The sequence below is a fragment of the Staurois parvus genome, unplaced genomic scaffold (genome assembly GCF_062004578.1).
Source record: "Staurois parvus isolate SC_StPar_1 unplaced genomic scaffold, SC_StPar_1.0 ptg002024l, whole genome shotgun sequence".
Lineage (NCBI taxonomy): Eukaryota > Metazoa > Chordata > Amphibia > Anura > Ranidae > Staurois > Staurois parvus.
Genome location: NW_028319820.1, coordinates 74327 through 90746, shown reverse-complemented (window position 1 = coordinate 90746; position 16420 = coordinate 74327). Strand labels below are relative to the sequence as shown.

The 16420-nt window shown below is 51.7% G+C and overlaps 1 protein-coding gene across 1 annotated transcript in view; it reads left to right on the top strand.

Moving 5' to 3' along the window:
- Nucleotides 1-2412: 2412 nt before the first annotated feature.
- Nucleotides 2413-16420, top strand: part of LOC149433013 (mannosyl-oligosaccharide 1,2-alpha-mannosidase IB-like) — a gene marked incomplete at its 3' end in the record, with an annotated part of 73223 nt that continues 59215 nt past the window's right edge. The window contains exon 1 of the mRNA XM_089664758.1: nt 2413-5157. Within this exon, the coding sequence (XP_089520884.1) occupies nt 4850-5157 (308 nt within the window). The remainder of the gene's footprint in view (nt 5158-16420) is intronic.

Sequence of the window (16420 nt, the reverse complement as noted above, 5' to 3'; positions counted from 1 at the left end):
CACACGCCACGCCCACAGCGACTAGCAGACCGAGGCGTGCCTTGTGGCCGTGACTGGGGGTAAGAGGGAATAAAGGGGACTCAACTTTGAATATATAAAACCGTATATAAGATCAGCCGTGATACACTTTCACAGCCCGCACTACCTCTTGGCCACCACCGGAGGGAGACTCCACTCCAATCCAGCTGGCTGACCACACACTGGCAGATACAAATCTTACATACAATCTGGTGCACTGACTAGGGTTGAGCAGCTTAGGAATCACACCCTTCTAGAGTCCCTCCAGCTATCCTAGCTTGAACCCCGGTGTTAATCACTCCTCCACTGTCCACACCCCCCGCACCAGACACACCACAAACGGTAGCCTGCAACCACCCAACAGTTTATCCGCAGAACGGTCTGCTGGGACACCCCACACACACACAGATCTCCGTCTGGCCGATCTGTTACCTTTACAATCTGCACGCAATCTGCCCACACACAGTGCAATTGCATACAGATTGGCAATGAGCTTGACCGAGCGTATAAAGGCACTAAAATACAATACAATCTAATCTCTCCAATCTGATCTCTCCAATCCAATCTCTCCGGAGATATGAGCCTGAGCTTAAGTACCCAGAAGTCACTAATTAATTTTATGATTTAATATACCGAAGTGGGCGGAGCATAAAATATGTACAAAATATAAAAAGTTACAGAAATACAAAAAATACAATAAGACACACAAATGACTAATTACTATAAAATAAAAGGGAATGAAAAACAGAATAAAACTTTTACCGAGATCTATCCTGCGACTGGAGCAAGTCAGAGCGTCAGCAATCCGTCAGTCAAATCGAACCGGCTCCGTACAAATCACACTGTCCCAATGTCCGGGTAACCCATTTATGGGGATATGGACGTAGGCGGTCATTAGTCCTCGGCCAATTGACTCTGTACCCGCCCACAGGATGTTCTGGGTGCTGACCTGCCCAAAGTCAATCGGACCAAGACCGGCTTGAATCACTAAGTCAGGGATTGGATTACTGACACCAGCGCATCAGTCTGGTCGCAACAGTACCAATCACTGTTCGGCTGTCGCACTCCAGCACCACCTAACCATTTCCTGCATTTATCTGACATTCTACATAGGTCACAAATATAGTTTTTATATGTCGATGTGACCCACAGAGCGCCCCATCAGAAGGAAGTATTTTCATCTCTCTGCAACTAATATTTTCCCTTGTATGAGGGATGAAACATACTCCTTTGATGTATGGATATGCTTTAAAGCTCTGGTCTCCCGCTGTCATGAAGCCAACCTGTCTCCAGCCGTTTCCTTCTCGATTTCCCCAGAAGGTGACAAATCTTATTAGCCCCCAGGTGTCACTTCCAGAGGAAGCTAGTCCCTTCAGATGCTAATTGTGACCATCTGTCTCTGAACACCTCATTTCCCCCAATGACAAGGACTACATTTAGGATTACATATTGCTACAGGTCACATTTTATCTACTCAAATCTGTACATTTTATGTCACAGGTGGTGTGTGGCATTGTGCGGGCGTGCAGTTGTATGGCTTTGTGCGGGTGTGCAGTTGTATGGCGTTCTGCGGCATTGTGCGGGTGTGCGGCATTGTGCGGGCATGCAGTTGTATGGCTTTGTGCAGCATTGTGAGGGGGTGCATTTGTATGGCGTTGTGCGGGTGTGCGGCATTGTGTGGGTGTGCAGTTTTATGGCGTTGTGCGGGGGTGCAGTTGTATGGCATTATGCGGGTGTGCGGCATTGTGCAGGGGTGAAGTTGTATGGCGTTGTGCGGGTGTACGGCATTGTGCGGGGGTGCAGTTGTATGGCGTTGTGCGGGGGTGCGGTTGTATGGCGTTGTGCGGGTGTACATGGCGTTGTGCGGGGGTGCAGTTGTATGGCGTTGTGTGGGGGTGCAGCATTGTGCGGGTGTACGGCGTTGTGCGGGGATGCAGTTGTATGGCGTTGTGCGGGTGTGCGGCATTGTGCGGGGGTGCAGTTGTACGCCGTTGTGCGGGGGTGCGGCGTCGTGAGGGGGTGCAGTTGTACGGCGTTGTGCGGGGGTGCAGTTGTATGGCGTTGTGCGGGTGTGCGCCATTGTGCGGGTGTGCGCCATTGTGCGGGTGTACGGCGGGTATAAAGCTTTGTGACAGACTGAGGACTCGGGTGACAGATTCACAATACAATCCTCTCTAACGTCCTCACACCCCTCCCCCCTCATGGGGTAATTAGGATGAATGATAACCCCCTCTAACTCTATTGCCCTTACTTCCCCGATTCTGCCCATACCCAACATGGCGCATGCTACGCCTCTTTTTCCCGCCCCGCGCCGGAAGTGACGGTTACCCTCCGAGTCCCTCAGCGGCCGCCAGCGGTGCTGTTCCGTGATTGGCTACTGGACGCTCGGCGTCTCCATGGCAGCCCCTCCTCGCTCCGCCCGCCCGGCCAAGATGGCGCTGGCATCGCTGAACGTCTGAGGAGAAGGGAAGAGCCAGAGAGCCGGGCCCGGTATAGGCCGATAGTCAGAGGAACCGGATACCGACTCAGGAGAGCCTGCCAGGGGGTGCCACACCCGTTACTGCCAGGACCAGGAGGAGACCAGCCCGGGGGAGACCACAGACGTGTGCCAGGAGGGGGCCCCAGAGAGTGGGGTGCAGGAGAGGGGGGACCCCGACTTATCCTGACAGAGACTCCCACAGAGGGGCCCCCAACCTCACCCTGACCACCGATACAGGGGGGACCCCAACAGACACCCACCAGAGAGGCCCCCCGACCTCACCCTGACTACCAATACGGGGGGACCCCATTAGAGACTCACCAGAGGGCCCCCCAACCTTACCCTGACCACCAATACAGGGGGGACCCCAAAAGACACCAACCAAAGGGGCCCCCCACCTCACCCTGACTACCGACACAGGGGAAACCCCACCAGAGACCCCCCCACCTCACCCTGAGCACCAATACAGGAGGGACCCCATTAGAGACCCACCAGAGGGACCACCCACTTCATCCTGATCACCGATATAGGGGGGCACTTCACTCTGTGGAGACCCTCTACCTTCAGAGGGGTGTTCAAAGCACCACAGATACAGGGGGGAAACCTTCTGAAGACCTTCCAGAGGGGCCCCCCACCTCACTCTGACAACAGACCCAGGGGGCACCCCACCTGACCCTGCTGAAGGCTGCTAACAGAGGGGTGCACGGAGCACCCCACCTCACCCTACCGGAGACCCTCCTGAGGGGCACCCCACCTCACCCTACCGGAGACCCTCCTGAGGAGCACCCCACCTCACCCTACCAGAGACCCTCCTGAGGGGCACCCCACCTCACCCTACCGGAGACCCTCCTGAGGAGCACCCCCCCCTCACCCTACCGGAGACCCTCCTGAGGAGCACCCCCCCTCACCCTACCGGAGACCCTCCTGAGGAGCACCCCACCTCACCCTACCGGAGACCCTCCTGAGGAGCACCCCACCTCACCCTACCGGAGACCCTCCTGAGGAACACCCCACCTCACCCTACCGGAGACCCTCCTGAGGAACACCCCACCTCACCCTACCAGAGACCCTCCTGAGGAGCACCCCACCTCCCCCTACCATAGACCCTCCTGAGGGGCACCCCACCTCATCCTGACCACAAACACTGAGGCACCCTACCTGACCCTGTTGTAGACCCAGAAGAGGGGACACCCTGCTTCATCTTGACCACAGCAATAGAGGACCCCCTCCCCCCCTTCACCATCACAGGACACCACCAACACGGGGAACATCCTGCTGGAGACTTACTAATACCTCACCTTGGCCACAGACACAGGGGGTCACCCTGCTTGAGACCCCTACAATTAGAGGGGTGCACCTCATCTGACCCTGCCAGGGAGAGGTGCCGGGGGTTGGGCCCTCCACCACCTGGGAACAGCCGGCTTCAGACTGTCCAGATCTGGGGGTACAGCATTGAGGCCTGGACAGACTGCTGTCATTGGAGAGGCGGCCACCATCACAGACATCTACTGAGCATTGGAGCCAAGGGGCACGACTTGTCATATCCTGGGGTACACCAACTAGGGGCATCCCTTCTGGAAGAAAAGGTGTGCACAGGGCCACCACCAACATTAGAGTAAAGGGGCACTGTTGGATCTTGGGGTACAGCAGGGGGGAACCCCGTCTGGACAGACTGCAGCTACCAGAGGGACATCTGACAAGCGTTGGAATTAAGGGAACCCCTCTGGCATCAGACTAGTTGGATTTTGGGGTGCACTCTGTTCCTTCCACCACTACAGAAATCTGCCAAGCATTGGAGTAAAGGGGCACCAGACTAGTTGGTATCTCGGGGTACAGAAGTGGGGGCTTCCCACCTAACCCTACCTGCCATTAGAAGGGTAGAAGGACATCTGGAAGGGTCTGAAGACATCTGCCAAGCTTCCGAGAAGAGGGGCACAGGAGGCATCAGGCTTGGGGTACTGCTGGCACTGCACCAGGGGCTCCCCGCCTGACCGTTCCATTTTGGAGGAGATTTTGGTGGCACAGTGAGGGGGCCACACCGGTGGGAGACCTCTCTCCTAGAACATCTGGCACCTCATAGAGTGGCATCTGGCACCGTATGATTGGTAATTGAGTGACACCTGGCAGAGCACTGGGAACAGATGGCACTTGACACCAAGCTTGCTGAGAAGACTCCAACACCCGGTACCGGGTAACACGTCTCCTCCCGATCAGTGGCCTTGTTGTGGACATCTGCCCCCTCCCCCCACTCCCACGCCGGAGTTTAGGGGGTGCCAGTGACTTTCCCGTGCCCCTCAATGCATTGTACGTTTGGCATCACCTGAGGCCTGTCGTTCCCCCTCCGCTTCAGACATGACCACCCCGGCCCTGCTCCCGCTCTCCGGGCGCCGGATCCCAGCGCTCAACCTGGGGGCCTCTTCTATCCCCCATCACCGTGCCACCCTGAGGCTCTCCGAGAAGTTCATCCTGCTCCTCATCCTCAGTGCCTTCATCACTCTGTGTTTCGGGGCTTTCTTCTTCCTCCCGGACTCGTCCAAACACAAACGCTTCGACCTGGGCCTGGAGGACGTGCTGATCCCCCACATAGACTCCGACAAGGGGGACAAGATGACCGGGAACTTTCTCATCCACGGCCAGGGCCACGACGAGCACCGCCACAGGTAAGACCCCACACCATACTTCTATGACTCGGGATTTATATTGTTACAAATTATCAAGTGAAAGGAACAAAAATAAAATGCAACTCCATGCAACAATGATTCATAATCGTAGTATAAACACCGCGATTCCAATTCATGAACACAAGGTGCGCTTGTTCCAACATTTCCTTCAATTGGGAAATAAGGAGTGGATTGGCCACTGCCAAATTAAAGAAAGGGGGAAAAATATATATATATACACACAAAGGGTATGAAAATCTGGTAAAATTGGTTTAGTATGATTAAAAAAAAAAAATGATATATATATTTTTTTTTATTATCATTTGTTTTTTAAATCATAATAAACCAATTTTACCAGATTTTCATACACTTTGTGCGTGTGTATATATATATATATATATATATATATATATATAGTGTAATAATATGTAATTTTAATAAAAGTTTAAACATTTTACAATACCTAAGCTTGATTAGAAATGTGTGTATTTGTGTTTTGTTTGTTTTTTTACATACATATGGAGAGTAATAATGATACTTTGGTAAAATAGATTTGGTGCAGATACAAAAAATAATTAAACATTATATATATTTATATAAAAATACCTAAGCTTGAATCTAGATATGTTTCTCTCTCTCACGCGCTCTCTATAGATATATATACACGTACATACACTGGAAAAAAAATGTAATGATATATATATATTTAGCCAAATTTAAAGGAAGGGAAAAAAAAAAAATGTGTGTGTACAGCGCTGAGCAAACTGTTGGCGCTATATAAATACTGTATAATTATATATATAATATATATATATATATATATATATATATATATATATATATATATAATGTATGTGTGTGTGTATATACATACACATACCCACATTATATACATACATATACACACACACCTATATATATATAATTTTTTTTTTCCCTTTAATTTGGCTATATCATTATATATTTTTTTTTTCCGTGTATGTATGTGTATCTATATCTATAGAGAGCGCGAGAGAGAGGAACCTATTTAGATTCAAGCCTAGGTATTTTAATATAAATAATATAAAATGTTTAATTATTTTTTTTGTATATGCACCAAATCTATTTTGCCAAAGTACCATTATTACTCTCCATGTGTATATAAAAAAACAAACAAAACAAAAATACACATATTTATAATCAAGCTTAGGTATTGTAAAATGTTTAAACTTTTATTATATTACATATTATACAATATATATATATAAATTTTTTCTCCTTTTTTTTTTTTTTTCTATTGTTATATAATGTTGTTTAATATATATATCAATCTATATAAAACGTTATATATTATAACCGTAGAAAAAAAAAAAAGGAGACAAAATAAATTATATATATATATTAAATTATTACATTTTATAATACCTAAGCCTGATTATAAATGTTTCATACCATATATGTATGTATAAATATAACATTTTATTATATAGTATCAATATATTTTTTTAATTAATAATAAAATATATATATATATATATATATATATATATATATATATAATTTTTATTTATTTTTTTTTATACAATATATTCATCCCAGCTTGACTCTGCATGTTTTTTTTTTTTAATATCAGGAATTGTATCTGTGAGGGGATAAAACGAAGGGGAAATAAATGATATAAAGGAGTATAAAGACGCAGACGGTGGGGGTAGCGCACAGCGGGAGAAGGGGGGTGGGGGGGCGTCAGGCTTGTGACTCGGAGTTTTCTGTTCGGTAACTTTATTTCAGTGACACCCTGTGAGCTCTGTGTTTTGTTGCTCTCTGGTGATGGTTTTTGTGCCGCGGATTAGACTGACGCAGTTGTCAGCGTACAATATTTATCTGTTACAAGGCAGATACACAACCGTCTGGAAGGTGTCTGTGTCTCCGTGGCCCCGGGCCCCTCTGTGTGTACGGGGCTCTTGCAAGTCATAGAACACGGACAGGAACGTTGAGCAGTACAGAGCCGTGCTGCGAGGTACAATCGTATGACTACATCCAGAGACATGCCAGACAGAGCCCTACAGACAGATTTACAGGGATGAGGTGTTATTCAGTGTGGTGTCATGGAATGTCACCTTTATGGACACACAGGGTGTCACCCAGTGCTGTATAGAGATACTTACTAAGGTGTCACCCAGTGCTGTATAGAGATACTTACTAAGGTGTCACCCAGTGCTATATAGAGATACTTACTAAGGTGTCACCCCATTTAATATAGACATACACTTGCAAAGATGTTACGCAGTTCCATAGATCTGTACACTTACTAAGGTGTCACTCGCCCCATATATTTGTACATTTACTATGGTGTCACTCGTCCCATATATCTGTACACTTAGGTGTCACCCAGTTCAATATAGACCTACAGCTATTAAGGTGTCCATATAGATATTATTATACAGTATTTATATAGCAGCAGAAGGTTTTCTCAGCGCTGTACATTATAGTGGGGACAGAACATGAGACAAGACAGTAACAATACAATACACGAGGGGTGCAAGGGACCTGCTCCTTGGAGCTTACAATCTAGGAGGGGGGGGATAGTGGTACAGGAGGGAGTGGCTGTGGGGGATGGATGGTGGGAGGAGTGGAGGAGGTTAGTTGTTAGGTGGGGGTGGGGTAGGCTTCCCTGAAGAGATGGGTTTTCAGGGTGCGCCTGAAGGTGAGGAGGGTAGGTGACAGTCTGATGGATTGGGGTAGGGAGTTCCAGAGGATGGGGGAAGTCCTGGAGAAGTCCTGCAGTCGGGTGTGGGAGGTGGAGATCAGGGAACTAGAAAGTAGGAGGTCCTGTGAGGAGCGAAGATTACGGGTTGGGTGGTATTTGGGTATCAGGTCGGTGAGGTAGTTTGGGGCGGAGTTATGAATGGCTTTGTACGTCTGTGTTAGTAGTTTGAATTTAATGCGTTGGGCAATCGGGAGCCAGTGGAGGGAATGACAGAGGGGGGTGGAGCCAGTGGAGGGAATGACAGAGGGGGGTGGAGCCAGTGGAGGGAATGACAGAGGGGGGTGGAGCCAGTGGAGGGAATGACAGAGGGGGGTGGAGCCAGTGGAGGGAATGACAGAGGGGGGTGGAGCCAGTGGAGGGAATGACAGAGGGGGGTGGAGCCAGTGGAGGGAATGACAGAGGGGGGTGGAGCCAGTGGAGGGAATGACAGGGGGGTGGAGCCAGTGGAGGGAATGACAGAGGGGGTGGAGCCAGTGGAGGGAATGACAGAGGGGGTGGAGCCAGTGGAGGGAATGACAGGGGGGTGGAGCCAGTGGAGGGAATGACAGAGGGGGGTGGCAGGAGCGGAGAGGTTGGTGAGGTGGATGAGTCTGACCGCTGAGTTCAGGATAGACTGGAGCGGGGATAGTCTGTGTTGGGGTCGGTCGGTGGGAAGTACACTTAGTAAATGTCTGTATATCTGTAAAGGGCTGAGTGACACCTTATCAAGTTTATATCTATATGGAACTGGGTGACACTTTACTAAGATACTATATGGATCTAAGTGACACCTTTATTAAGCGTACATCTGTATTGGTCTGAGTGACACCTTACTTAGTAAATGTCTGTATGGAACTGGATGACACCTTAGTAAGGCGTCACCCAGCTCAGTATAGACATAAATTTACTATGGTGTCATCCACACTAAGGTGTCATCTGGTTCCATATAGACAGACACTAAGGTGTCATCCCTTTCCATCTGAACGCCTTGACTCAGCTGACAGATCAGATGGTGTCATCCAGTTTTCTATAGACGCACATTTGCTGATGTGTCACCTGACTCCATATGAACACTGACTGAGCTGACAGTTACCAGGAGATCTGTCACACCTCTCCATATATCCCCACACATAGGTAGGTGTCATCAAATGCCATTCAGATGCACACAGCAAGGTGTCACTCAGCCTCCTATGTACACATTAACTGAGATGTTGTCCCCTGGAGACCTGGGAGATCACCTGATGAACTGAAGCCAATGCGGCACCCAGTCCCCCCTGCACCCAGCCCCTCCACACACCCAGTCCCCACACCCGTCCCCCCCCCCCCCCCCCCGCCACCCAGTCCCCCCGCACCCAGTCCCCCCTGCACCCAGCCCCTCCACACACCCAGTCCCCACACCCGTCCCAGTCCCCCCGCCACCCAGTCCCCCCTGCACCCAGCCCCTCCACACACCCAGTCCCCACACCCGTCCCCCCCCCGCCACCCAGTCCCCCCGCACCCAGTCGCCCTCCACACACCCAGCCCCCCCTGCACACCCAGTCCCCACACCCGTCCACCCAGTGCCCCCCCCCCCCCGCACCCGGTCCCCCCCCCCCACCACCCAGTCCCACACACACACATTTAGGCTGATTTGCTGAAAGAGTGAATTAACATCACTTGGTAGGCTGTAGCTGATTGGCCGATCCTTTCCGAATGAAAAATAAATGTAACCAGAAATGTCAGCCGGATGGATAATTGCAGCGACTTTTATGGAGTGAAGATTCTCGCCTCCTTTAGTGACTCGTCCTCATCGACTTGTGTGCTGCATAGTCCGTGAGTGTAGTGCGGGGACTCCAGACATTCCATGGATGTGACATGTGCGTCCCGTGTCCGCGGTGTTCTGCTGTTACTATAATCTACATTTATATATATATACACGGCTCCACCAATGAGAGGACGACTCTGAGGACCCATCAGATCCCAATGGGGAGGAATCTCCTGCTGGATCTCTATACTGACATGGACGGGTGATGGGGGACGGTGATGGGGGGGGACGCCCCATCGTTGGATGGAAATGATGGACCTACAGAGGACTGAATTCAGACACCCCAAAAATCAAAGTGAAGAAATGATGCAGCCGGGGAATCCATGTTGGTGAAATGTCATTGCAGCAACTCAGAATGGCCCTCAGTAGTCTGTGTGGCCCCCACATGCTTGTATGCATGCCTGACAACGTCGGGGGAGGGTCCTAATGAGACCACGGATGGTGTCCTGGGGGATTTCCTCCCAGATCTGGACCAGGGCATCACTGAGCTCCTGGACAGTCTGAGGTGCCACCTGGGGGCGTCGGATGGACCGAAACATGACATCCCAGAGGGGTTCTATTGGATTTAGGTCAGGCGAGCGTGGGGGCCATCAATTCCTTCATCCTCCAGGAACTGCCTGCATACTCCCCCCCCCCCCCCCCCCCCCCCCTTCCACATGAGGCCGGACATTGTCCTGCACCAGGAGGAACCCAGGACCCACCGCACCAGGAGGAACCCAGGACCCACCGCACCAGGAGGAACCCAGGACCCACCGCACCAGGAGGAACCCAGGACCCCCTGCACCAGGAGGAACCCAGGACCCAGCGCACCAGCGTAGGGTCTGACAGTGGGTCCAAGGATTTCATCCCGATACCTAATGGCAGTCAGCGTGCCATTGTCTATCCTGTAGAGGTCTGTGTGTCCCTCCATGGATATGCCTCCCCAGACCATCACTGACCCACCACCACAACGGTCATGCTGAACCATGTTACAGGCAGCAGAACGTTCTCCACGGCTTCTCCAGACCCTTTCACGTCTGTCACATGTGCTCAGGGGGAACCTGCTCCCATCTGTGAAAAGCACAGGGCGCCAGTGGTGGACCTGCCAATTCTGGGGTTCAATGGCCAATGCCAATCCAGCTCTATGGTGCCGGCCAGTGATCACAGGGCCCACTAGAGGAGGTCGGGCCCTCAGGCCACCCTCATGAAGTCTGTTTCTGATTGTTTGGTCAGAGACATTCCCACCAGTGGCCTGCTGGAGGTCATTTTGTAGGGCTCTGGCAGGGCTCATCCTGTTCCTCCTTGTACAAAGGAGCAGATACCGGTCCTGCTGATGGGTTAAAGACCTTCTACGGCCCTGTCCAGCCCTCCTAGAGTAACTGCCTGTCTCCTGGAATCTCCTCCATGCTCTTGAGACTGTGCTGGGAGACCCAGCAAACCTTCTGGCAATGGCAGGTATTGATGTGCCATCCTGGAGGAGCTGGACTGCCTGTGCAAACTCTGTAGGTCCAGGTATGGCCTCATGCTACCAGTAGTGACAGTGACCCGAGCCAAATGCAAAACTAGTGAAAAACAGTCAGAAAAGATGAGGAGGGAAAAAAATGTAAGTGGCCTCCACCTGTAAAACCATTCCTGTTTTGGGGGTCGTCTCATTGTTGCCCATCTAGTGCACCTGTTCATTTCATTACCACCAAAGCAGCTGAAACTGATTACCAACCCCCTCTGCTACTTACCTGACCAGATCGATATCCCAGGAGGTTCATGGACTTGATGCTAGACTCTGATTACAAAGTCTTCCTTTATTTTTTTTTATCAGTGTATATTAGGGGAGATCCGCCGTGTAATCTGGGAAAACTCAGCCGGAGGTTTGTGAAAACAATTGTAGCTTTACACCGGAGTCAGGAAGGGCAGAGAACAGCGGGACAGAAATCGGCGGGTTTATTCTGTGATGTGTTTACATTCCGGGGCAGGATAACCAAAGATCTGATACAGAGAGCGCTGTGCTGTGTATGGTGTAACTCTGTCCTATCATTGGGGTACACTCAGGGTGGGGCTCCCCAGGTGCACAGAGGGAATGGCAGGATATCATTGGGGTACACTCAGGATGGGGCTCCCCAGGTGCACAGAGGGAATGGCAGGATATCATTGGGGTACACTCAGGATGGGGCTCCCCAGGTGCACAGAGGGAATGGCAGGATATCATTGGGGTACACTCAGGATGGGGCTCTCCAGGTGCACAGAGGGTATGGCAGGATATCATTGGGGTACACTCAGGATGGGGCTCTCCTGCTGCACTGAAAGCATTGCAGGATATCATTGGGGTACACTCAGGGTGGGGCTCCCCAGGTGCACAGAGGGAATGGCAGGATATCATTGGGGTACACTCAGGATGGGGCTCCCCAGGTGCACAGAGGGAATGGCAGGATATCATTGGGGTACACTCAGGATGGGGCTCCCCAGGTGCACAGAGGGTATGGCAGGATATCATTGGGGTACACTCAGGATGGGGCTCCCCAGGTGCACAGAGGGTATGGCAGGATATCATTGGGGTACACTCAGGATGGGGCTCTCCAGGTGCACAGAGGGTTTGGCAGGATATCATTGGGGTACACTCAGGATGGGGCTCCCCAGGTGCACAGAGGGTTTGGCAGGATATCATTGGGGTACACTCAGGATGGGGCTCTCCAGGTGCACAGAGGGTTTGGCAGGATATCATTGGGGTACACTCAGGATGGGGCTCCCCAGGTGCACAGAGGGTTTGGCAGGATATCATTGGGGTACACTCAGGATGGGGCTCCCCAGGTGCACAGAAAGCATTGCTGCCCATTCTCCTTCCTAGACTTGCAGGCAGTGCCGCCCGTTCTCCTTCTTAGACATGGAGGCAGTGCCGATCTTTCTCCTTCTTAGACTTGGAGGCAGTAACACCCGTTCTCCTTCCTGGACTTGGAGGCAGTGCCGATCTTTCTCCTTCTTAGATTTGGAGGCAGTGCCACCCGTTCTCCTTCCTGGACTTGGAGGCAGTGCCACCCGTTCTCCTTCCTGGACTTGGAGGCAGTGCCGCCCGTTCTCCTTCTTAGACTTGGAGGCAGTGCCACCCGTTCTCCTTCTTAGACTTGGAGGCAGTGCCGCCCATTCTCCTTCCTGGACTTGGAGGCAGTGCCGCCCGTTCTCCTTCCTGGACTTGGAGGCAGTGCCGCCCGTTCTCCTTCCTGGACTTGGAGGCAGTGCCACCCGTTCTCCTTCCTGGACTTGGAGGCAGTGCCACCCGTTCTCCTTCCTGGACTTGGAGGCAGTGCCACCCGTTCTCCTTCCTGGACTTGGAGGCAGTGCCGCCCGTTCTCCTTCCTGGACTTGGAGGCAGTGCCGCCCGTTCTCCTTCTTAGACTTGGAGGCAGTGCCACCCGTTCTCCTGCTTAGACTTGGAGGCAGTGCCACCCGTTCTCCTTCTTAGACTTGGAGGCAGTGCCACCCTTTCTCCTTCCTAGACTTGGAGGCAGTGCCCCCTGTTCTCCTTCTTAGACTTGGAGGCAGTGCCCCCTGTTCTCCTTCTTAGACTTGGAGGCAGTAACGCCCGTTCTTCCTAGACTTGGAGGCAGTGCCACCCGTTCTCCTTCCTGGACTTGGAGGCAGTGCCACCCGTTCTCCTTCCTGGACTTGGAGGCAGTGCCACCCGTTCTCCTTCCTGGACTTGGAGGCAGTGCCACCCGTTCTCCTTCCTGGACTTGGAGGCAGTGCCACCCGTTCTCCTTCCTGGACTTGGAGGCAGTGCCACCCGTTCTCCTTCCTGGACTTGGAGGCAGTGCCACCCGTTCTCCTTCCTGGACTTGGAGGCAGTGCCACCCGTTCTCCTTCCTGGACTTGGAGGCAGTGCCACCCGTTCTCCTTCCTGGACTTGGAGGCAGTGCCACCCGTTCTCCTTCCTGGACTTGGAGGCAGTGCCGCCCGTTCTCCTTCCTGGACTTGGAGGCAGTGCCGCCCGTTCTCCTTCCTGGACTTGGAGGCAGTGCCGCCCTTTCTCCTTCTTAGACATGGAGGCAGTGCCGCCCTTTCTCCTTCCTAGACTTGGAGGCAGTGCCCCCTGTTCTCCTTCTTAGACTTGGAGGCAGTGCCGATCTTTCTCCTTCTTAGACTTGGAGGCAGTGCCGATCTTTCTCCTTCCTACACTTGGAGGCAGTGCCGCCCGTTCTCTGCCCTTATCTTGGTCCCCTGTGAGGGTCAGTGCCAACCTACCTGCCTTGTGTGGAGGGAAGTACCACCCTCTCCCTCTGTAGAAGCAGAGGCACACTGGTGTTGGCCGTAGGACCATATATCAGTATGCAGTCAGGTTGGTGATTTACTGGTTGTCACCGATTGGACTGCATGGTCCTCAGGGACTACTTATTCCTCAGCATTGAAGACCCCTGGAAGTGAATTATTTAAAATATTTACAGCCCTCCAGAGAGGCCAGCCAGCCTCTGCCTGCTAATCTCTTCCCATCACCCAGCAGCAGCACACCGATCAATGCGCAAGCACTCCGAGTACCGGAGAGATCTTCCTTCATACTCCATGTCCCACCATCCCCTCCGAAACCACAGCCTCCTGCCATCAGAGCAGCCAATCACATTCTTCCCTGTAGTAGCCAAGGGTAAAAATGGCGGTGAGTTTGGTGCTCTGTGTACGGTACATCCGGCGCTGGGTTTGGCGCTCTGTACGGTACATCCGGTGGTGGGTTTGGCACTCTGTATGGTACATGCGGCGGTGGGTTTTGCGCTCTGTGTACGGTACATCCGGCGGTAGGTTTGTCGCTTTCCGTGTACGGTACATCCAGCGGTTCGTTTGGCGCTCTGTACGGTACATCCGGCGCTGGGTTTGGCGCTCTGTGCATGGTACGTCCGGCGCTGGGTTTGGCGCTCTGTGTACGGTACGTCCAACGGTGGGTTTGGCGCTCTGTGTACGGTACGTCCGGCGGTGGGTTTTGCGCTCAGTGTACGGTACATCCGGCGGTGGGTTTTGCGTTCAGTGTACGGTACATCCGGCGGTGGGTTTTGCGCTCTGTGTACGGTACATGCGGCGGTGGTTTTTGCGCTCTGTGTACGGTACATCCGGCGGTGGGTTTTGCGCTCTGTGTACGGTACATCCGGCGGTGGGTTTTGCGCTCTGTGTACGGTACATCCGGCGGTGGGTTTTGCGCTCTGTGTACGGTACATGCGGCGGTGGGTTTTGCGCTCTGTGTACGGTACATCCGGCGGTGGGTTTTGCGCTCTGTGTACGGTACATCCGGCGGTGGGTTTTGCGCTCTGTGTACGGTACATGCGGCGGTGGGTTTTGCGCTCTGTGTACGGTACATCCGGCGGTGGGTTTTGCGCTCTGTGTACGGTACATCCGGCGGTGGGTTTTGCGCTCTGTGTACGGTACATCCGGCGGTGGGTTTTGCGCTCTGTGTACGGTACATCTGGCGGTGGGTTTTGCGTTCAGTGTACGGTACATCTGGCGGTGGGTTTTGCGCTCTGTGTACGGTACATCCGGCGGTGGGTTTTGCGCTCTGTGTACGGTACATCCGGCGGTGGGTTTTGCGCTCAGTGTACGGTACATCCGGCGGTGGGTTTGGCGCGGTATTCCCTTGCAGTCATTGAATGCTCACATGTAAAACATCTCCATCAACTGATTTCTTGGTTTTGATGATTTGCGGCTCCGGCTGCAGTGAAGGGGCCCCAGAGAATTCACAACATAAATATTTCCCTGTAATCGAAGCAGCACTTCGCCTCGTAGACACGACGCAAAGAGGACCTGTCATAATATAGGAATCCTTCATAAGCAGAGCACAGTGCTGGCCGTTGTGGGAGCCGCCTCACAATTTGCTGTGAAATTGATTTGTAATATTTGTTTTATGGCGACCTCCATCTTCCTGAGCCGCGTAGTATCCTCCTTCATTCCACCCTCGCCGCCCGTTCATTCCACCCTCGTTGCCCCGTTCATTCCACCCTCGCCGCCCCGTTCATTCCACCCTCGCCGCCCCGTTCATTCCACCCTCGCCGCCCCGTTCATTCCACCCTCGCCGCCCCGTTCATTCCACCCTCGCCGCCCCGTTCATTCCACCCTCGCCGCCCCGTTCATTCCACCCTCGCCGCCCCGTTCATTCCACCCTCGCCGCCCCATGGGGTGATATTTACATTCTAGATAACACTCAGCTGATCGGATTTGTCCTCCCAGGTTACTCATGTTGACAAACAAGGTTGTTACTTTGTATATTCTATGCTCTCCCATTATTTTGTGTCATCGCTTTATAATGTAGCAGATATTCTTGAATATTTGATGAAACTTCAATGTAGCACTTTGTATCATTCATTCAAAAACATTCATTCACAGTTTAGGCCCCATTATTATTATTATTATTATTATTTGTATTATTTTTATCATTTTTTATTGTTTTTTATTATTATTTTTATTATTTTTATTATTTGTTATTATTTGTTATTATACAGGATTTATGGCGCCAACAGTTTGCTCAGAGCTTTACAATATAAAGGGAGACAATACAGTTCAATACAAGAGGGTAAGGAGGGCCCTGATCCTAGGAGCTTACATTCACATGGGGTGATTATCTGTATGCCCCATGCAGGGCCGTCTTTCATACCTGGGGGATACAGAGTTGTTATGTGCATTCTTATGCAGGTATCCAATTGTTGTCTGTTGGGACACAGCCGCCATGTCTTGATATGACATGTGAGCCCCCAAATGCACACAGAGTGAGTTTGGGGAGTCACACCTGCATGTCA